Source organism: Salmo salar, chromosome ssa28 (genome assembly GCF_905237065.1).
Source record: "Salmo salar chromosome ssa28, Ssal_v3.1, whole genome shotgun sequence".
NCBI lineage: Eukaryota > Metazoa > Chordata > Actinopteri > Salmoniformes > Salmonidae > Salmo > Salmo salar.
The window spans coordinates 30,063,403-30,086,484 of NC_059469.1; the positions used below are offsets into that span (position 1 = coordinate 30,063,403).

A 23,082-nucleotide genomic window follows, 5' to 3' on the forward strand; every position below is an offset into this window, starting at 1 on the left:
GGTGTGCAGGCTTTTGTTCCAGCCCTACTCAAACACCAGACTCTACAAATCAACTCCTCAACAGGACCTTGTTAAGCTGACTCAGGTGTGTTTGAGCAAAAGCCTGCACACCCAGTGGACTAGCTCTCCAGATGGAGAGTTGAACACATGTGTTTTATACAGTAAAAGTGCTGTATATTTTTGACTTTAAGGCATATTTTTACAGTGGTAATGTGACGGTATTGAGTATCATTATACTAAACTGGTATTGGTATCAAAGCCACAATTCTGAACACTCAGAGTTTGTGATCTACTGTAGCTAATGATTAGCACATTGCTGTAGCCTAAACAAATGCAGATGTCGAACCCCATGCTTCAGCCATCTATAGCCTAGCCACTATGCTACTACATCCATTAGGCGACTGGAGTTAGAAGATGGAGCCGGAGGGGATGGCTGCCATCTTATCGGCTCTTAACCAACCATGCTATTTTGTTTGTTTTTTCGCGTTGTTCGTAACTTGTTTTGTGCATAATGTTGCTGCTACCGTCTCTTATGACCAGTAAGAGCTTCTGGACATTAGAACTGCGATTACTCACCTCAGAGAGTTTTTCTTCAATGAGTCGGCCGGGAGGGAGATACTACAGACACCCGACCAGGCCCAGATCCCCGACATTCGCTGGAGAAGGAAACAGATTTTGCAGAAAAAGATCAGGGTGCCTTGTGAGGATCAGGCGACGAGTGGCTAATCTGCCTTTGCCTTCCATCATGCTAGCTAACGTTCAATCGCTGGAAAATAAATGGGACGAACTGAAGGCACGTATACCCTACCAGCGGGACATTAAAAACTGTAATATCTTATGTTTCACCGAGTCGTGGATGAACGACGACATTAAGAACATACAGCTGGCGGGTTATACACTCTATCGGCAGGATAGAACAGCAGCCTCTGGTAAGACACGGGGCGGGGGCCTATGCATTAAAGTAAACAACAGCTGGTGCACGATATATAAGGAAGTCTCAAGGTGTTGCTCGCCTGAGGTACAGTATCTCATGATAAGCTGTAGACCACACTATCTACCTAGAGAGTTTTCATCTGTATTTTTCGTAGCTGTCTACATACCACCACAGACCGATGCTGGCACTAAAACTGCACTCAATGAGCTGTATACCGCCAAAAGCAAACAGGAAAACATTCATCCTAGTGGCCCGGGGACATTAATGCAGGGAAACTTAGAAATGAAAGAAAACAACTGATTTATCAGCATGTTAAATGTGCAACCAGAGGGAAAACATTCTAGACCACCTTTACTCCACACACAGAGACACATACAAAGCTCTCCCCCACCCTCCATTTGGTAAATCTGACCATAATTCTATCCTCCTGATTCCTGCTTACAAGCTAAAATTAAAGCAGGATGCACCAGTGACTCGGTCAATAAAAAAGTGGTCAGATGAAGAAGATGCTAAACTACAGGACTGTTTTGCCAGTACATACTGGAATATGTTCCGGGATTCTTCCGATGTCATTGAGGAGTACACCACATCAGTCACTGGCTTTATCAATAAGTGCATCGAGTACGTCGTCCCCACAGTGACTGTATGTACATACCCCAACCAGAAGCCATGGATTTCAGGCAACATTCGCACTGAACTAAAGTGTAGATGTTCTAAAACTTTTGACCGGTAGTGTAGATGGGTAAAAAAACAAACAGCCATTGAATATCCCTTTGAGCATGGTGAAGTTATTAATTACATTTTGGATGGTGTATGAATACACTCAGTCACTACACAGATTCAGGTGTCCTTCCTAACTCAATTGCTGCAGAGGAAGGACACCGCTCAGGGATTTCACCTTCTTCAATTCAAGAATGATGGAGGCCACTGTGTTCTTGGGGTCATTCAATGCTACAGAAATGTTTTGGTACCCTTCCCTAGATCTGTGCCTCAACAAAATCCTGTCTCGGAGCTCTACGGACAATTCCTTTGACCTCATGGCTTGGATTTTGCTCTGACATGCACTGCCAACTGTGGGAACTTAAATAGACAGATGTGTGCCTTTCCAAATCATGTCCAATCAACTGAATTTACAACAGGGGGACTCCAATCAAGTTGTAGAAACATCTCAAAGATGATCAATGGAAACAAGATGCACCGGAGCTCAATTTCAAGTCTCATAACAAATGATCTGAATACTTTTTTAAATAAGGTATTTCTCTTTTTATTTTAAATAAATTTGCAAAAATTCCTAAAAACCTGTTTTAGTTTTGTCATTCTGGGGTATTGTGTGTAGATTTAATGAGGAAAACATGTATTTAATCGATTTAAGAGTAAGGCTGTAACGTAACGAAATGTAGAAAAAAGTCAAGGGTGCTGAATACTTTCCGAATGCACTGTATTTATAGATTGTGATTCTAAAACACATGTCGTCTCTCTGTGTACAGACTTTGAGACGCTGACGCGGGAGCTGTTCAAGCTACAGTTTGAGGAGTCAGAGGTGGGAGGTCAGAGGTTAAAGTTTGTGTCAGAAGACCTCTCCAGCCTCCTAGAGTCACCCACCAACACACGGGTAAGATATAGTAATACTGTACACTCCAGCCTCAATGGGTTTCCTGTGTAAATACATCAAATATAATGTACTGTAGTTGTTTACGTGCACATCAGACAGTGAAATTTGAAATAGGTCTGATGATTTTGAAAATAATTTGCAGATCTATGTCTTACAGTCTTAGGACCTTACTTTGACCCAAATTGCTGCAGCAGGAAAATAAAATAACAGGAATGTGAATTCAAAGTGGAAATTACGAACTTCAGGAGCCTTTTTAAACCTCAAATACACTACTACACGTTTTAAATGTCCTGCATTGCATTACATTTCTCTGCATTTCTCCTGCAACAGGGTGATCAAATTAAGATTTATGCTAAAACAAAGGGGCGTTTTCCCGGACACATGTTAAACCTGGTCCTGGACTAAAAAGCAAGCTCAATTGGGAATCTCCATTATTAAAAGTGCTTTGTAGTCTAGGACTAAACTTAATCTGTGTCTGGGAAACAGCCCCAAAGACTGTTTGTCTATTGTAGCGTTAATGTTTGCTGTAGTAAACTTGACATGCAGTGGTTATGAATGTTGCCCTGTTGATGCTCTGCTTGGAGGTGTAATATTCGTAGTATAGTAGTGTGTTTTATATGCATTAAAGCTGTCCGTCTGTCTATCTATCAGACTTCACTGTCTGACTCTGATGACCTAGAGGAGATGGAGAGACTGAGGAAAGACCACATCGAGGCTCTGAGAGAGATCAAGAAACTACAGGTACATATTACCGGAGTTCGACAAATCAAACATTAGTAGGTCAGAAAACAGAAACGTGAATACATGAGCATATACAGTATATAGACAATTTATGTTCTTTTTTTTGTTGCCCTGTCTCTACATTCTCCAGGAGCAGTTGGCAGAGTCCGAGAGACTTCAACTGCAGATGCAGGGAGAGCTGAACAAGGTCAAACAGGTGTGTTAGTATAGTTTATCTGACCTGAAGCTTAGTTACTGGACGTTTGCTGCTTTTATCGTGACATTCTTTTTTGGGGGGGTGCACAGATGTTTCCCCATTCACCAGAGGAAGTTCTTCACAAGCACACTTAAAGTACATACTGTACAAGTGAAAAAAGTTTTTACACACCTACTCATTCCAGGGTTTTTCTTTATTTGTACTATTTTCTACATTGTAGAATAATAGAGAAGACATCAAAACTATGAAATAACACATATGGAATCATGTAGTAACCAAAGAAGTGTTACACAAATCAAAATATATTTTATATTTGAGATTCTTCAAAGTAGCCACCCTTTGTCTTGATGAGAACTTTGCACACTCTTTGCATTTTCACCTGGAATGCATTTCAATTACAGGTGTGCCTTGTTCAAAGTAAATTTGTGTAATTTCTTTCCTTCTTAATGTGTTTGAGCCAATCAGTTGTGTTGTGACAAGGTAGGGGTGGTATACAGAAGATATCCCTATTTGGTAAAAGACCAAGTCCATATTATGGTAAGAACAGCTTAGATAAGCAAAGAGAAATTACAGTCCATCATGACTTTAAGACATGAAGGTCAGTCAAGCCGGAACATTTCAAGAACTTTGAACGTTTCTTCAAGTGCAGTCGCAAAAACCATCATGCACTATGATGAAACTGGCTCTCATGAGGACCGCCACAGGAAAGGAAGGCCCAGAGTTACCTCTGCTGCAGAGGATAAGTTCATTACAGCTAACTGCACCTCAGATTGCAGCACAAATAAATGCTTCACAGAGTTCAAGTAACAGACACATCTCAACATCAACTTTTCAGAGGAGACTGCATGAATCAGGCCTTTCGTGGTCTAATTGCTGCAAAAAACCCACTACTTAAGGAAACCAATAATAAGAAGAGACTTGTGTGTTTCAAGAAACACAAGCATTAGACCGGTGGAAATCTGTCCTTTGGTCTGACGAATCCAAATCTGAACTGCCGTGTTTTTGTGAGACGCAGAGTTGGTGAACGGATGATCTCCACTTGTGTGGTTCCCACCGTGAAGCATGGAGGAGGACGTGTGATGGTGTGGAGGTGCTTTGCTGGTGACACTGTCTGTGATTTGTTTAGAATTCAAGGTATATTTAACCAGCATGACTACCACAACATTCTGCAGCGATACGCCATCCCATCTGGTTTGAGTTTAGTGCGACGATAATTTGTTTTTCAACAGGACAATGACCCAACACACCTCCAGGCTGTGTAAGGGCTATTTTACCAAGAAGGGGAGTAATGGAGTGCTGCATCAGATGACCTGGCCTCCATAATACCCCGACCTCAACCAAATTGAGATGGTTTGGGATGAGTGGGACCGCAGAGTGAAGGAAAAGCAGCCAACAAGTGCTCAGCATATGTGAGAAATCCATCAAGACTGTTGGATAAGTATTCCAGGGGAAGCAGGTTGAGAGAATACCAAGAGTGTGCAAAGCTGTCATCATGGCAAATGGTGGTTACTTTGAAGAATCTCAAATATAAAATATTTTGATTTGTTTAATACTTTTTTGGTTACTACATGATTTCATATGCGTTATTTCATAGTTTAGCTGTCTTCACTATTATTCTATAATGTCGATTTTTATTATTGTATGTTTCTGATAGTCTAGGGCAGGGATCATCAACTAGATTCAGCTGCGGGACGTTTATTTTCTTGAGAGGATGTTCAGGTGTCAGGAACATAATTACAAATCATTTGTAAACTACAAATTGTCCGCAAGAAGCTCAAACAAATATAATATTTGACTAAAACAATTTCAAACCTTGCTTACATTTGTACATTTGTACATTACATTTGACATACATTATATCTTTATAATATGCGTGGGAACACTTTGGAACAGATTTAAAAAATGTTAATCACTTGGAGCTTGATTTGCTGGTGTTTTTATTCTTTTATGTCCAACAATAATAATAAAAAAAATGAAGAATCTTGATGGTTATGAAGATACAGAGAACGAGCCACAGTCCAACTCAAGCTTTATTAACGACCAGTCGGGAAGTGGTAGCATACGAGCACTATATCTTCAAAATGTATCTTTAGATCCCAGCTTATATTGAGCAAGCAAGGGTCTTCTCTTGGTCTTAGCCTATGGAATTCATACAATAATACTAGAACAGGATTAGCTGTGTCTTGCCTACTACTTACTAAAAAGCCATACTGTGTACTAATCGTACTACATACTATTTAGAACATATTGTTTAGTAAAACTGCATTCAATAAGCAACAAATATAAACGTACTAGCTCAACCATACTAACAATGAGTCGTGTAATGTGCAATTGTGTTGATCCCAGCATTTGTTCATTTTGGTAAAGCGAGTCTCCTTATCTGATTATAAGTTGTTGTCAAACACACATGGGTCTGGAAAGAAGATTCCCCTTTTCTATAGTGTGCAGCAAATTCTACTCGATGAAAAGCCAAAATGACTACGCATTTAAAGCTTTAACTACAATTTGGAAATTTCACATATACGTTCTATTTTCACATACCACAAAAAAAGCCTACTATTTAGAGCACAAGAAGGAGTATTCGGACACAGCCAATCAACTGATCAGCCCATGAGTATCCAATACTACATACACCAAACCACATGAGCATCCCATACTGAAACAAACAGACCCCTCATTATAAACTCCTTGAACCACATCACTAAGTGGTTATCAACCTTAATGCTACTAGAGCAGTCACTGTCCCTTCGACGCATGCCATCATCCCTAAGCATCCTCTCAGAGTACGCTTCCCAAATGACACACTATTCCGGGTTATAGTGCACTACTTTGACCAGGGCTCTGTTCAAAAGTAGTGCACTACTGTATATAGAGAATAGGGTATCATTTCGGAAGTGTTCTCTGAGCTTGTTGAGAGCACTGGGTTTAGCACATCCTGTAGTAGCATCGCTGCAGCACTTACAGTACCGTGTGTAGGCGGGAGAAACAGACAGAACAGTAACAAACTCACTGTATGAAATGCGAGACTCCAGGGAACACAGAAGAGGGTGGACCCTAAGTAAAATAAATAAATAGACCCTCTCTGTATTGTGAGTCATAGACACAGCACACTTGACCTCACCTCCACTCCTCTACGGGTCGGTCTCCCACACACTCTGGATGCGTCCCAAATTGTACCTTATTCCCTATAATGGACAACTTTTGACCAGAGTAGTGCGCTATATAGGGAATAGGGTGCCATTTGAGATGAATCTTCTGATACAAGTGTTGCATAAAGAGCACAGATCAATACCCACATTTATCCACAGGCAACATTAATATGCCCAATAGGAACCAGGATGGTAACATCTTTATTTCTTTCTTTCTTTCATATCTTCCTTCTTTACTGCATGTTTGTCACGACAATGATTGCATGCAATGCCTTCATAAAGTATTCACACTACTTGACTTTTCCAAAATGTTGTTGTGTTACAAGGTGGGATTAAAATGGATTTAATTGTCTTTTTTTTTGTGAAAGATCTACAGAAAATACTCTGTCAAAGTGGAAAAATATATATAATAATAATACACTAATGTATCTTTATTAGATAAGTATTCAACCCCCTGAGTCAATACATGTTGTAATCACTGCCAAAGGTGATTCTAATTGTGAGATTTTCTGGGTAAATCTCTAAGAGTTTTGCACACCTGGATTGTACAATATTTGCACATTATTATTTTTTTAATTCTTAAAGCTCTGTCAAGATGCTTGTTGATCATTGCTAGACAGCCATTTTCAAGTATTGCCATTAGATTTTCAAGACGATTTAAGTCAAAACTGTAACTCGGCCACTCAGGAACATTCAATGTCGTCTAGGTAAGCAACTCCTGCTGAAAGATGGAAAGCAGACTAAACCAGGTTTTCCTCTAGGATTTTGCTTGTGATTAGCTCTATTCCATTTATTTTTATATAAAAAAAATCCCTAGTCCTTGCCAATGACAAGCATACCCATAACAGAATGCAACCACCACCATGATTGAAAATATGAAGAGTGGTACTCCGTGATGTGTTGGATTTGCCCCAAACATAACGCTTTGTATTCAGGACATAAAATACATTTTTTTGCTATTTTAGTGTCTTATTGCAAATAGGATGCATGTTTTGGAATATTTTTACTATGGACAGGCTTCCTTTTTATTCTCATTTAGGTTAGTATTGTGGAGTAACTACAATGTTGTAGATCAATCCTCCATTTTGTCAGATCTTAGCCATTAAACTCTGTAACTGTTTTAAAGTCACCATTTGCCTCATGGTGAAATCCCTGAACGGTTTCCTTCCTCTCTGGCAACTCAGTTAGTTATGACGCCTGTATCTTCGTAGTGACTGGGTGTATTGATACACCATCCAAAGTGTAATTAATAACGTCACCATGCTCAAAGGGATATTCAATGTTAGATTTTTTTTCCATCTACCAATAGGTCCCCTTCTTCGCGAGGCATTGGAAAACCTCCCTGGTCTGTGGTTGAATCTGTTTTTGAAATTCATGTTAAACACTATTAGTCCATGCAACTTATTATGTGACTTGTTTAGCAGACTTTTACTCCTAAACTTATTTAGGCTTGCCATAACAAAGGGGTTGAATACTTGTTGACTGAAAACATTTCAGCATTTCATTTTTTATTAATTTGTAAAAAATTCTAAAAACATCATTCCACTTTGACATTATGTGGTGTGGCCAGTGACACAACATCTCAATTGAATCCATTTTAAATTCAGGCTGTAACACAACAACATGTGGAAAAAGTCAAGGGGTGTGAATACTTTCTGAAAGCGCTTTATGTAGTCACTGCTTGGCTGTCAGGTTAAGCCCTACTGTAACAAACACACAAACACATGCCACATGCGCACACACACACACACACACACACACACACATGCAGACAATGCACGTACACACAAACACAAACACATGCACACACATACAAACAGGTTTGTGCGAGTAACTCTAAACTCCTAAGCACTACCACTACTGCATATGTAATAACCTGAATGGCTGAGTAACTTCGTCTGTGTATTCAGCAGTGTAATTATTTAACCTTCTACATACACTACACTGGGTTGGTATGGAAATCACTTGGTTATGGCACCCTATTCCCTGTATAGTCAAAAGAAATTGTCACATGCTTTGCAAACAACAGGTGTAGACTAACAGTGAAAAACTTACTTACGGGCCCTTTCCAACAATGCAGAGAGAAAAAAGATACATAATTGAAAAATAATAACATGAGGAATAAATACACCAAGCGTAACAATAACTTGGCTGTATACAGGGGTCCCAGTACCGAGTCAATGTGCAGGGGCACGAGGCATTTAATATATATATATATATATACAGTACCAGTCAAAAGTTTGGACACACCTACTCATTCAAGGGTTTTTCTTAATTTTTACTATTTTCTACATTTTCGAATAATAGTGAAGACATCAAAACTATGTAATAACACATATGGAATCATGTAGTAACCAAAAAAGTGTTAAACAAATCAAACTATATTTTATTTTTTGAGATTCTTCAAAGTAGGCACCCTTTGCCTTGATGACAGCTTTGCACACTCTTGGCATTCTGTCAACCAGCTTCATGAGGAGTGCTTTTCCAATAGTCTTGAAGGAGTTCCCACATATGCTGAGCACTTGTTGGCTGCTTTTCCTTCACTCTGCGGTCCAACTCATCCCAAACCATCTCAATTGGGTTGAGGCCAGGTCATCTGATGCAGCACTCCATCACTCTCCTAATAAACAGTAACAGCAACATATGTGATGAATGCAGGGGCGGCAGGTAGCCTAGTGGTTAGAGCGCTAGACTTGTAACTGAAATGTTGCAAGATCAAATCCCTGAGCTGACAAGGTAAAAATCTGTCGTTCTGTCCCTGAACAAGGCAGTTAACCCACTGTTCCTATGCTGTCAATGAAAATAAGAATTTGTCCTTAACTGACTTGCCTAGGTAAATAAAGGTTAAAACATTTTTTTAAATGCAGATACTCAGGGTAGCTATTGGTTAACTATTTAAGTAACTAATTAGCAGTCTTAGAAGCTATTCAGTGCGGTAGCAGAGAGAACAGTTTATGACTTAGGTGGCTGCTTTCTCTCACACCGCCTGGTATATAGGTCCTGGATGGCAGGGAGCTCGGCCCCAGTGAGTGATGTACTGGGCCGTACACACTACCCTTTGCATGCCAAGCAGTTGCCATACCAGGTAGTTATGCAGTCAGTCAAGATGCTCTCAATGGTGCAGCTGTAGAACTTTTTGAGGATCTAGGGCCTGTGACAAATCTTTTCAGTCTCCTGAGGGGGAAGAGGTGTTGTCGTGCACTCTTCATGACTGTGTTGGTGTGTGCGGACCATGATAATTCCTTAGTGATGTTGACACAGAGGAACTTGAAGCTCTCGACATGCTCCACTACAGCCCTGTTGATGTGGATGCGGGCGTGCTCGGCCCTTCGTTTCCTGTAGTCCGCAATCGGCTCCTTTGTCTTGCTGACGTTCAGGGAGAGGTTGTTGACTTGGCACCACACTACCAGGTCTCTGACCTCCTCCCTATAGGCTGTCTCATCGTTGTCGGTGATCAGGCCTACCACCGTTGTGTCGTCTGCAAACTTAATGGTGTTGGAGTTGTGTGCGGCAACGCAGTCGTGGGTGAACAGGGAGTACAGGAGGGGCCCTCGTGTTGATGCCTACCCTCACCACCTGGGGGTGTCCTTCATACTGGACACAGAGACATAAAAATGGTATCCACAACTTTATCTGACTCTGGGCAAGTAGATAACGGGCCTCATTGCCAAAATCCCAAATTATCTATAGGTTTTCTGATTATTTTGCATCAGTCATGTTCTCTTTCTAGATTATATTTGTCTGCATCCCAAATGGCACCCTATTCCCTTTATATTGCACTACTTTTCACCAGGACCCATCCAAATGGCACCGACAGGGTCAAATATAGTGAACTATATAGGGAATAGGGTGCCATTTGGAATGCTATCTTGAAGAGCTCTCTATAGTGATCCCCTGCAGACTCCACAGCTACAGGCTCAGCAGCAGTGATGTAAAGTACTTAAGTAAAAATTGTTTAAAGTACTAATTAAGTCATTTTGGGAGGCTATCTGTACTATTTATCATTTTGACAACTTGTAATTTCACTTCACTACATTCTTAAAGAAAATGATGTACTTTTTACTCCATACATTTTCCCTGACACCCAAAGGTGCTCCTTACATTTTGAATGCTTAGCAGGACCGGAAAATGGTCCAATTCACTCACTTAAGAGAACACCCCTGGTCATACCAACTGCCTCTGATCTGGCGGACTCACTGAACACACATGCTTTGTTTGTAAATGTTGCCCCAGGATATCCGTTAAAAAAATTGTGCTGTCTGGGTTGCTTAATACAATGAATTTGAAACTATTTAAACTTTTAGTTTTGATACTTAAGTATAACTAAATACTTTTAGACTTTTACTGAAATAGTATTTTCCTGGGTGACTTGTACTTGAGTCATTTTCTGTTATAAGGTATCTTTACTTTTCTCCAGTATGAGAATTGGGTCCTTTTTCCACCACTGCTCAGCAGCATTACATAACTAAACCCCTGCTGTCACTCCAGCCTGGCCTCAAAGACTAGAAGTAACATGGTCAATTTAAATCGGTGACACTCAAACAGGAGGGAGGTTGGTCGGGGAGGATGGGTGGGCGTATAACAACCCAAAGGTTGCGTGTTCGAATCGCATCACAGACAATTTTAGCTAGTGGGTAGCAACTTTGCAACTACTTGCTACTTTTTAGCTGCTTTGCAACTACTTAGCATGTCAGCTAACCCTTCGCCTAACCCTAACTTTTCCCAGCTAGCACATTTGGTTCCTTGGAAGTTGTGGGAACATATGTTTTTGGTTTCCCATTGGTTCTGGGAACGAAGACATACGTTTCCTGATTGGTAAAACTGTTTTAAACGTTCTGAGAATGGAAGTAACATTTTCGCCTGTTCTGGGAACTTACATTTTTAGGTTTCATGGAGCGTCTGAGAACATTTTACTATGGATCCCTGAACGTTTTCTTAATGCTTGGAGAATATGACTTTAAATAGAACCATGACAAACCTGCAGAAAGCATTATGCTGAAGTTCTGAAATTCCCACCTAAAAAACATATGGTTCTCGGAACATTATGTGCTAGCTGGGTGACCTGCACCATTCCCAGAACGTTGTGGGAAGGTTGTATGCAAAATAACCATAAGAAAACAACACTCTTACCAAGAAAAAAAAAAGATGTGCTAGCTGGGTAACCCTAACCTTAACCCCTAATCCTATCCCCTAGCTAACGTTAGCCACAACAAATTGGAATTCGTAAAATATCATACGTTTTGCAAATTCGTAGGATATTGTACGAATTGCAATTCGTAACGTATTATACAAATTGGAATTCGGAACTTATCATACGAAATGGATGATGGACATCCACAAATTTAATACATGCCATACGACACGTAACATATCATACTAAAGGGAGGGAGAAAGATTTAAGTTTACTATGTTACGTCTACACCTGAGTCCAGGTTGGTCACCCCAGACAGCACACAGAAAACATTACACAAGCGGATAAATAAATTATTTACAAGACAAATGTATGAAATATGCATACAGAGTGGTAGTATTGAATTGAGCCAGGGAAAAGTCCTGCTGTTTCTCTTTTGTGAAGGGTTATATTGCCAACTGGTTTGAGTTGATTAGGGTTCTTTTGTAGAGCTGAGGGGGCAAGGGGAGATGAAGATGGAGAGATGAAGAAATGGGAAACATTACAATTTGTCATTAGTGTCCAAGGTCACCAAGATTAGTATTTGACATGGACATTGGGGCCCACACACTCATACATGGACTCATACACATGCACATACTTTTCTTGCTCTCTCCCTCTCTCTCTCTCGCCCTCTCTACCTCTCTACGTCTCTACCTCTCTCAATTCAATTCAATTCAAGGGGCTTTATTGACATGGGAAACATATGTTAACATCGCCAAAGAAAGTGAAGTAGATAATATACAAAAGTGAAATAAACAATAAAAATGAACAGTAAACATTACACTCACAGAAGTTCCAAAAGAATAAAGACATTTCAAATGTCATATATTATGTGTATATACAGTGTTGTAAAGATGTGCAAATGGTTAAAGTACAAAAGAGAAAATAAATAAGAATAAATATGGGTTGTATTTACAATGGTGTTTGTTCTTTACTGGTTGACCTTTTCTTGTGGCAACAGGTCACAAATCTTGCTGCTGTGATGGCACACTGTGATATTTCACCCAGTAGATATGGGAGTTTATCAAAATTGGGTTTGTTTTTGAATTCTTTGTGGATCTGTGTAATCTGAGGGAAATATGTGTTTCTAATATGGTCATACATTGGGCAGGAGGTTAGGAAATGCAGCTCAGTTTCCACCTCATTTTGTGGGCAGTGTGCACATAGCCTGTCTTCTCTTGAGAGCCAGGTCTGCCTACAGCAGCCTTTCTCAATAGCAAGGCTATGCTCACTGAGTCTGTACATAGTCAAAACTTTCCTTAATTTTGGGTCAGTCACAGTGGTCAGGTATTCTGCCACTGTGTACTCTCTGTTTAGGGCCAAATAGCATTCTAGTTTGCTCAGTTTTTTTGTTAATTCTTTCCAATGTGTCCAGTAATTATCTTTCTGTTTTGTCATGATTTGGTTGGGTCTAATTGTGTTGCTGTCCTGGGGCTCTGTGTTGTCTGTTTGTGTTTGGGAACAGAGCCACAGGACCAGCTTGCTTAGGGGACTCTTCTCCAGGTTCATCTCTCTGTAGGTGATGGCTTTGTTATGGAAGGTTTGGGAATCGCTTCCTTTTAGGTGGTTGTAGAATTTAACGGCTCTATTCTGGATTTTGATAATTGGCGGGTATCGGCCTAATTCTGCTCTGCATGCATTATTTGGTGTTTTACGTAGTACACAGAAGATATTTTTGCAGAATTCTACATGCAGAGTCCCAATTTGGTGTTTGTCCCATTTTGTGAATTCTTGTTTGGTGAGCGGAGATCCCCTGGGCTTGGGGTTCTTCATTTGTCTGTTCTGCTGTGTTGTCGAGACTTTTGTCGGGAGCTGAGGTGGGCTGTTCTGCTGGCTTCTCTGCGGGGGTGGCCACCTCTCTAGTGGGTTGTTCTCTGTCACACGCCATCCCCCTCACCCTCTCCTCCAGCAGTATGATCCTCTCCACCATCCCCCTCACCCTCTCCTCCAGCAGTATGATCCTCTCCCTCCATCCCCCTCACCCTCTCCTCCAGCAGTCTGATTCTCTCCCTCCATCCCCCTCACCCTCTCCTCCAGCAGTCTGATTCTCTCCTTCCATCCCCCTCACCCTCTCCTCCAGCAGTCTGATCCTCTCCACCATCCCCCTCACCCTCTCCTCCAGCAGTATGATCCTCTCCACCATCCCCCTCACCCTCTCCTCCAGCAGTCTGATCCTCTCCACCATCCCCCTCACCCTCTCCTCCAGCAGTCTGATCCTCTCCTCCATCCCCCTCACCCTCTCCTCCAGCAGTCTGACCCTCTCCCTCCATCCCCCTCACCCTCTCCTCCAGCAGTATGATCCTCTCCACCATCCCCCTCACCCTCTCCTCCAGCAGTATGATCCTCTCCACCATCCCCCTCACCCTCTCCTCCAGCAGTCTGATCCTCTCCCTCCATCCCCCTCACCCTCTACTCCAGCAGTCTGATCCTCTCCTCCATCCCCCTCACCCTCTCCTCCAGCAGTATGATCCTCTCCCTCCATCCCTCTCACCCTCTCCTCCATCCCCCTCACCCTCTCCTCCAGCAGTCTGATCCTCTCCTCCATCCCCCTCACCCTCTCCTCCAGCAGTCTGATCCTCTCCTCCATCCCCCTCACCCTCTCCTCCAGCAGTCTGATCCTCTCCCTCCATCCCCCTCACCCTCTACTCCAGCAGTCTGATCCTCTCCTCCATCCCCCTCACCCTCTCCTCCAGCAGTATGACCCTCTCCACCATCCCCCTCACCCTCTCCTCCAGCAGTATGATCCTCTCCACCATCCCCCTCACCCTCTCCTCCAGCAGTCTGATCCTCTCCCTCCATCCCCCTCACCCTCTCCTCCAGCAGTCTGATCCTCTCCCTCCATCCCCCCTCACCCTCTCCTTCAGCAGTCTGATCCTCTCCTCCATCCCCCTCACCCTCTCCTCCAGCAGTCTGATCCTCTCCACCATCCCCCTCACCCTCTCCTCCAGCAGTCTGATCCTCTCCCTCCATCCATCTCACCCTCTCCTCCAGCAGTCTGATCCTCTCCTCCATCCCCCTCACCCTCTCCTCCAGCAGTATGATCCTCTCCCTCCATCCCTCTCACCCTCTCCTCCATCCCCCTCACCCTCTCCTCCATCCCCCTCACCCTCTCCTCCAGCAGTCTGATCCTCTCCTCCATCCCCCTCACCCTCTCCTCCAGTAGTCTGATCCTCTCCCTCCATCCCCCTCACCCTCTCCTCCAGCAGTCTGATCCTCTCCTCCATCCCCCTCACCCTCTCCTCCAGCAGTCTGATCCTCTCCTCCATCCCCCTCACCCTCTCCTCCAGCAGTCTGATCCTCTCCTCCATCCCCCTCACCCTCTCCTCCAGCAGTCTGATCCTCTCCACCATCCCCCTCACCCTCTCCTCCAGCAGTCTGATCCTCTCCTCCATCCCCCTCACCCTCTCCTCCAGCAGTCTGATCCTCTCCTCCATCCCCCTCACCCTCTCCTCCAGCAGTCTGATCCTCTCCCTCCATCCCCCTCACCCTCTCCTTCAGCAGTCTGATCCTCTCCTCCATCCCCCTCACCCTCTCCTCCAGCAGTCTGATCCTCTCCACCATCCCCCTCACCCTCTCCTCCAGCAGTCTGATCCTCTCCCTCCATCCATCTCACCCTCTCCTCCAGCAGTCTGATCCTCTCCTCCATCCCCCTCACCCTCTCCTCCAGCAGTATGATCCTCTCCCTCCATCCCTCTCACCCTCTCCTCCATCCCCTCACCCTCTCCTCCAGCAGTCTGATCCTCTCCTCCATCCCCCTCACCCTCTCCTCCAGCAGTCTGATCCTCTCCTCCATCCCCCTCACCCTCTCCTCCAGCAGTCTGATCCTCTCCTCCATCCCCCTCACCCTCTCCTCCAGCAGTCTGATCCTCTCCTCCATCCCCCTCACCCTCTCCTCCAGCAGTCTGATCCTCTCCTCCATCCCCCTCACCCTCTCCTCCAGCAGTCTAATCCTCTCCTCTAGTGCTCTGTTCTTCTCCTGCTCTTTCTCCTGTTGATGTTGTCACACCACAGTCCAGAGTGCAGATATGTCTCTCTCCACCTCCAGCTCTCCGGGTCTGGTTAAGGGGGTGTTGTTGTGCTGGACTGTTGTCTGGTTAAGGGGGTGTTGTTGTGCTGGACTGTTGTCTGGGTCTGGTTAAGGGGGTGTTGTTGTGCTGGACTGTTGTCTGGGTCTGGTTAAGGGGGTGTTGTTGTGCTGGACTGTTGACTGGGTCTGGTTAAGGGGGTGTTGTTGTGCTGGACTGTTGACTGGGTCTGGTTAAGGGGGTGTTGTTGTGCTGGACTGTTGTCTGGGTCTGGTTAAGGGGGTGTTGTTGTGCTGGACTGTTGTCTGGGTCTGGTTAAGGGGGTGTTGTTGTGCTGGACTGTTGTCTGGGTCTGGTTAAGGGGGTGTTGTTGTGCTGGACTGTTGTCTGGGTCTGGTTAAGGGGGTGTTGTTGTGCTGGACTGTTGACTGGGTCTGGTTAAGGGGGTGTTGTTGTGCTGGACTGTTGTCTGGGTCTGGTTAAGGGGGGTGTTGTTGTGCTGGACTGTTGTCTGGGTCTGGTTAAGGGGGTGTTGTTGTGCTGGACTGTTGACTGGCTCTGGTTAAGGGGGTGTTGTTGTGCTGGACTGTTGTCTGGGTCTGGTTAAGGGGGTGTTGTTGTGCTGGACTGTTGTCTGGGTCTGGTTAAGGGGGTGTTGTTGTGCTGGACTGTTGTCTGGGTCTGGTTAAGGGGGTGTTGTTGTGCTGGACTGTTGACTGGCTCTGGTTAAGGGGGTGTTGTTGTGCTGGACTGTTGTCTGGGTCTGGTTAAGGGGGTGTTGTTGTGCTGGACTGTTGACTGGCTCTGGTTAAGGGGGTGTTGTTGTGCTGGACTGTTGTCTGGGTCTGTGCTGACTGGAGTGTAATCACCTGCTGTTCCAGCTCCACCTGCCTTACCTCCAGCTGGGTGAATTTATCCTTCATTTCAATGAGGGAGTAGTACTCTGTGCTGGGAGGTTGACTTTCCACTTGGGGTTGCTGGTCTGTGGGGTTATATAATGAAGAGGTCTGGGGGTTGCTCGTCTGTGGGGTTATATAATGAAGAGGTCTGGGGGTTGCTCGTCTGTGGGGTTATATAATGAAGAGGTCTGGGGGTTGCTCGTCTGTGGAGTTATATAATGAAGAGGTCTGGGGGTTGCTCGTCTGTGAGGTTATATAATGAAGAGGTCTGGGGGTTGCTGGTCTGTGGGGTTATATAATGAAGAGGTCTGGGGGTTGCTCGTCTGTGGGGTTATATAATGAAGAGGTCTGGGGGTTGCTCGTCTGTGGTGTTATATAATGAAGAGGTCTGGGGGTTGCTCGTCTGTGGAGTTATATAATGAAGAGGTCTGGGGGTTGCTCGTCTGTGAGGTTATATAATGAAGAGGTCTGGGGGTGGCTCGTCTGTGAGGTTATATAATGAAGAGGTCTGGGGGTTGCTCGTCTGTGGGGTTATATAATGAAGAGGTCTGGGGGTTGCTCGTCTGTGGAGTTATATAATGAAGAGGTCTGGGGGTTGCTCGTCTGTGAGGTTATATAATGAAGAGGTCTGGGGGTTGCTCGTCTGTGAGGTTATATAATGAAGAGGTCTGGGGGTTGCTCGTCTGTGGGGTTATATAATGAAGAGGTCTGGGGGTTATATAATGAAGAGGTCTGGGGGTTGCTCGTCTGTGGGGTTATATAATGAAGAGGTCTGGGGGTTGCCTGTCTGTGGGGTTATATAATGAAGAGGTCTGGGGGTGGCTCGTCTGTGGGGTTATATAATGAAGAGGTCTGGGGGTGGCTCGTCTGTGGGGTTATATAATGAAGAGGTCTGGGGGTTGCCTGTCTGTGGGGTTATATAATGAAGAGGTCTGGGGGTTGCTCGTCTGTGGGGTTATATAATGAAGAGGTCTGGGGGTTGCTCGTCTGTGGGGTTATATAATGAAGAGGTCTGGGGGTGGCTCGTCTGTGGGGTTATATAATGAAGAGGTCTGGGGGTTATATAATGAAGAGGTCTGGGGGTTGCTCGTCTGTGGGGTTATATAATGAAGAGGTCTGGGGGTTATATAATGAAGAGGTCTGGGGGTTGCTCGTCTGTGGGGTTATATAATGAAGAGGTCTGGGGGTTATATAATGAAGAGGTCTGGGGGTTGCTCGTCTGTGGGTTTATATAATGAAGAGGTCTGGGGGTTGCTCGTCTGTGGGGTTATATAATGAAGAGGTCTGGGGGTTGCCTGTCTGTGGGGTTATATAATGAAGACGTCTGGTCTGACCCACTCGGGGTGGGGGTATCTTTCTCAAGGGAGAGCTTCTCCTGCTGGGCAAATTCTTTGATTAGGTGAAAGTCCAGGTGAAACTGTTTGGGGTTGCCCTGTACCAATACTGTTCCAGACTTATAGAGATTTATATTAGCTAACTCAGAGTCCTCGTTGTCTAGTATCCTAAGTTTCCACCCCACGTTAACACCCCCTCTCTTAACAGAGGGGTAGTGTACTAATATAGCACTGTGCCATGCCAGGGGATGGTCTGGTTAATATAGCACTGTGCCATGCCAGGGGATGGTCTGGTTAATATAGCACTGTGTCATGCCAGGGGATGGTCTGGTTAATATAGCACTGTGTCATGCCAGGGGATGGTCTGGTTAATATAGCACTGTGTCATGCCAGGGGATGGTCTGGTTAATATAGCACTGTGCCAGGGGAGGGTCTGGTTAATATAGCACTGTGCCATGCCAGGGGATGGTCTGGTTAATATAGCACTGTGCCATGCCAGGGGATGGTCTGGTTAATATAGCACTGTGCCAGGGGATGGTCTGGTTAATATAGCACTGTGCCAGGGAATGGTCTGGTTAATATAGCACTGTGCCAGGGGAGGGTCTGGTTAATATAGCACTGTGCCATGCCAGGGGATGGTCTGGTTAATATAGCACTGTGCCATGCCAGGGGATGGTCTGGTTAATATAGCACTGTACCGGGGATGGTCTTGTTAATATAGCACTGTGTCATGCCAGGGGATGGTCTGGTTAATATAGCACTGTGCCAGGGGATGGTCTGGTTAATATAGCACTGTGCCATGCCAGGGGATGGTCTGGTTAATATAGCACTGTGCCATGCCAGGGGATGGTCTGGTTAATATAGCACTGTGTCATGCCAGGGGATGGTCTGGTTAATATAGCACTGTGTCATGCCAGGGGATGGTCTGGTTAATATAGCACTGTGTCATGCCAGGGGAGGGTCTGGTTAATATAGCACTGTGCCATGCCAGGGGATGGTCTGGTTAATATAGCACTGTGCCATGCCAGGGGATGGTCTGGTTAATATAGCACTGTGCCAGGGGAGGGTCTGGTTAATATAGCACTGTGCCATGCCAGGGGATGGTCTGGTTAATATAGCACTGTACCAGGGGATGGTCTGGTTAATATAGCACTGTGCCATGCCAGGGGAGGGTCTGGTTAATATAGCACTGTGCCAGGGGATGGTCTGGTTAATATAGCACTGTGTCATGCCAGGGGATGGTCTGGTTAATATTGCACTGTGTCAGGGGAGGGGATGGTCTGGTTAATATAGCACTGTGCCATGCCAGGGGATGGTCTGGTTAATATAGCACTGTGCCATGCCAGGGGATGGTCTGGTTAATATAGCACTGTGCCATGCCAGGGGATGATCTGGTTAATATAGCACTGTGCCATGCCAGGGGATGGTCTGGTTAATATAGCACTGTGCCATGCCAGGGGATGGTCTGGTTAATATAGCACTGTGTCATGCCAGGGGATGGTCTGGTTAATATAGCACTGTGCCATGCCAGGGGATGGTCTGGTTAATATAGCACTGTGCCATGCCAGGGGATGGTCTGGTTAATATAGCACTGTGCCATGCCAGGGGATGGTCTGGTTAATATAGCACTGTGCCATGCCAGGGGATGGTCTGGTTAATATAGCACTGTGCCATGCCAGGGGATGGTCTGGTTAATATAGCACTGTGTCATGCCAGGGGATGGTCTGGTTAATATAGCACTGTACCAGGGGATGGTCTGGTTAATATAGCACTGTGCCATGCCAGGGGATGGTCTGGTTAATATAGCACTGTGCCATGCCAGGGGATGGTCTGGTTAATATAGCACTGTGCCATGCCAGGGGATGGTCTGGTTAATATAGCACTGTGCCATGCCAGGGGATGGTCTGGTTAATATAGCACTGTGCCATGCCAGGGGATGGTCTGGTTAATATAGCACTGTGCCATGCCAGGGGATGGTCTGGTTAATATAGCACTGTGTCATGCCAGGGGATGGTCTGGTTAATATAGCACTGTACCAGGGGATGGTCTGGTTAATATAGCACTGTGCCAGGGGATGGTCTGGTTAATATAGCACTGTACCAGGGGATGGTCTGGTTAATATAGCACTGTGCCAGGGGATGGTCTTGTTAATATAGCACTGTGCCAGGGGATGGTCTGGTTAATATAGCACTGTGCCATGCCAGGGGATGGTCTGGTTAATATAACACTGTGCCAGGGGATGGTCTGGTTAATATAGCACTGTGTCATGCCAGGTGATGGTCTGGTTAATATAGCACTGTACCAGGGGATGGTCTGGTTAATATAGCACTGTGCCAGGGGATGGTCTGGTTAATATAGCACTGTGCCAGGGGATGGTCTGGTTAATATAGCACTGTGCCATGCCAGGGGATGGTCTGGTTAATATAGCACTGTGTCATGCCAGGGGATGGTCTGGTTAATATAGCACTGTACCAGGGGATGGTCTGGTTAATATAGCACTGTGCCAGGGGATGGTCTGGTTAATATAGCACTGTACCAGGGGATGGTCTGGTTAATATAGCACTGTGCCAGGGGATGGTCTGGTTAATATAGCACTGTGCCAGGGAATGGTCTGGTTAATATAGCACTGTGCCAGGGGAGGGTCTGGTTAATATAGCACTGTGCCATGCCAGGGGATGGTCTGGTTAATATAGCACTGTGCCATGCCAGGGGATGGTCTGGTTAATATAGCACTGTACCGGGGGATGGTCTTGTTAATATAGCACTGTGTCATGCCAGGGGATGGTCTGGTTAATATAGCACTGTGCCAGGGGATGGTCTGGTTAATATAGCACTGTGCCATGCCAGGGGATGGTCTGGTTAATATAGCACTGTGCCATGCCAGGGGATGGTCTGGTTAATATAGCACTGTGTCATGCCAGGGGATGGTCTGGTTAATATAGCACTGTGTCATGCCAGGGGATGGTCTGGTTAATATAGCACTGTGTCATGCCAGGGGAGGGTCTGGTTAATATAGCACTGTGCCATGCCAGGGGATGGTCTGGTTAATATAGCACTGTGCCATGCCAGGGGATGGTCTGGTTAATATAGCACTGTGCCAGGGGAGGGTCTGGTTAATATAGCACTGTGCCATGCCAGGGGATGGTCTGGTTAATATAGCACTGTACCAGGGGATGGTCTGGTTAATATAGCACTGTGCCATGCCAGGGGAGGGTCTGGTTAATATAGCACTGTGCCAGGGGATGGTCTGGTTAATATAGCACTGTGTCATGCCAGGGGATGGTCTGGTTAATATTGCACTGTGTCAGGGGAGGGGATGGTCTGGTTAATATAGCACTGTGCCATGCCAGGGGATGGTCTGGTTAATATAGCACTGTGCCATGCCAGGGGATGGTCTGGTTAATATAGCACTGTGCCATGCCAGGGGATGATCTGGTTAATATAGCACTGTGCCATGCCAGGGGATGGTCTGGTTAATATAGCACTGTGCCATGCCAGGGGATGGTCTGGTTAATATAGCACTGTGTCATGCCAGGGGATGGTCTGGTTAATATAGCACTGTACCAGGGGATGGTCTGGTTAATATAGCACTGTGCCATGCCAGGGGATGGTCTGGTTAATATAGCACTGTGCCATGCCAGGGGATGGTCTGGTTAATATAGCACTGTGCCATGCCAGGGGATGGTCTGGTTAATATAGCACTGTGTCATGCCAGGGGATGGTCTGGTTAATATAGCACTGTACCAGGGGATGGTCTGGTTAATATAGCACTGTGCCATGCCAGGGGATGGTCTGGTTAATATAGCACTGTGCCATGCCAGGGGATGGTCTGGTTAATATAGCACTGTGCCATGCCAGGGGATGGTCTGGTTAATATAGCACTGTGCCATGCCAGGGGATGGTCTGGTTAATATAGCACTGTGCCATGCCAGGGGATGGTCTGGTTAATATAGCACTGTGCCATGCCAGGGGATGGTCTGGTTAATATAGCACTGTGTCATGCCAGGGGATGGTCTGGTTAATATAGCACTGTACCAGGGGATGGTCTGGTTAATATAGCACTGTGCCAGGGGATGGTCTGGTTAATATAGCACTGTACCAGGGGATGGTCTGGTTAATATAGCACTGTGCCAGGGGATGGTCTTGTTAATATAGCACTGTGCCAGGGGATGATCTGGTTAATATAGCACTGTGCCATGCCAGGGGATGGTCTGGTTAATATAACACTGTGCCAGGGGATGGTCTGGTTAATATAGCACTGTGTCATGCCAGGTGATGGTCTGGTTAATATAGCACTGTACCAGGGGATGGTCTGGTTAATATAGCACTGTGCCAGGGGATGGTCTGGTTAATATAGCACTGTGCCAGGGGATGGTCTGGTTAATATAGCACTGTGCCATGCCAGGGGATGGTCTGGTTAATATAGCACTGTGTCATGCCAGGGGATGGTCTGGTTAATATAGCACTGTACCAGGGGATAGTCTGGTTAATATAGCACTGTGCCAGGGGATGGTCTGGTTAATATAGCACTGTACCAGGGGATGGTCTGGTTAATATAGCACTGTGTCATGCCAGGGGATGGTCTGGTTAATATAGCACTGTGCCATGCCAGGGGATGGTCTGGTTAATATAGCACTGTGCCAGGGGATGGTCTGGTTAATATAGCACTGTGTCATGCCAGGGGATGGTCTGGTTAATATAGCACTGTGCCATGCCAGGGGATGGTCTGGTTAATATAGCACTGTGCCATGCCAGGGGATGGTCTGGTTAATATAGCACTGTGCCATGCCAGGGGATGGTCTGGTTAATATAGCACTGTGCCACGCCAGGGGATGGTCTGGTTAATATAGCACTGTGCCATGCCAGGGGATGGTCTGGTTAATATAGCACTGTGCCAGGGGATGGTCTGGTTAATATAACACTGTGCCAGGGGATGGTCTGGTTAATATAACACTGTGCCAGGGGATGGTCTGGTTAATATAGCACTGTGCCATGCCAGGGGATGGTGTGGTTAATATA

At 45.3% G+C, this 23,082-nt stretch overlaps 1 protein-coding gene across 3 annotated transcripts in view; it reads left to right on the plus strand.

Annotated features, from left to right (window-relative positions):
• LOC106589860 (syntaxin-binding protein 4) overlaps nucleotides 1–23,082 on the plus strand; it is a 137,050-nt gene that overhangs the window by 42,186 nt on the left and 71,782 nt on the right. For all 3 annotated transcript variants that reach the window (XR_006762559.1, XR_006762558.1, XM_014180263.2), the window contains exons 14-16: nucleotides 2,422–2,546; nucleotides 3,198–3,287; nucleotides 3,418–3,483. Coding sequence is in view for 1 of the 3 variants with exons in the window: in XM_014180263.2 (XP_014035738.1) it covers nucleotides 2,422–2,546; nucleotides 3,198–3,287; nucleotides 3,418–3,483 (281 nt within the window). In the remaining 2 variants the exon portion in view is untranslated. The remainder of the gene's footprint in view (nucleotides 1–2,421; nucleotides 2,547–3,197; nucleotides 3,288–3,417; nucleotides 3,484–23,082) is intronic.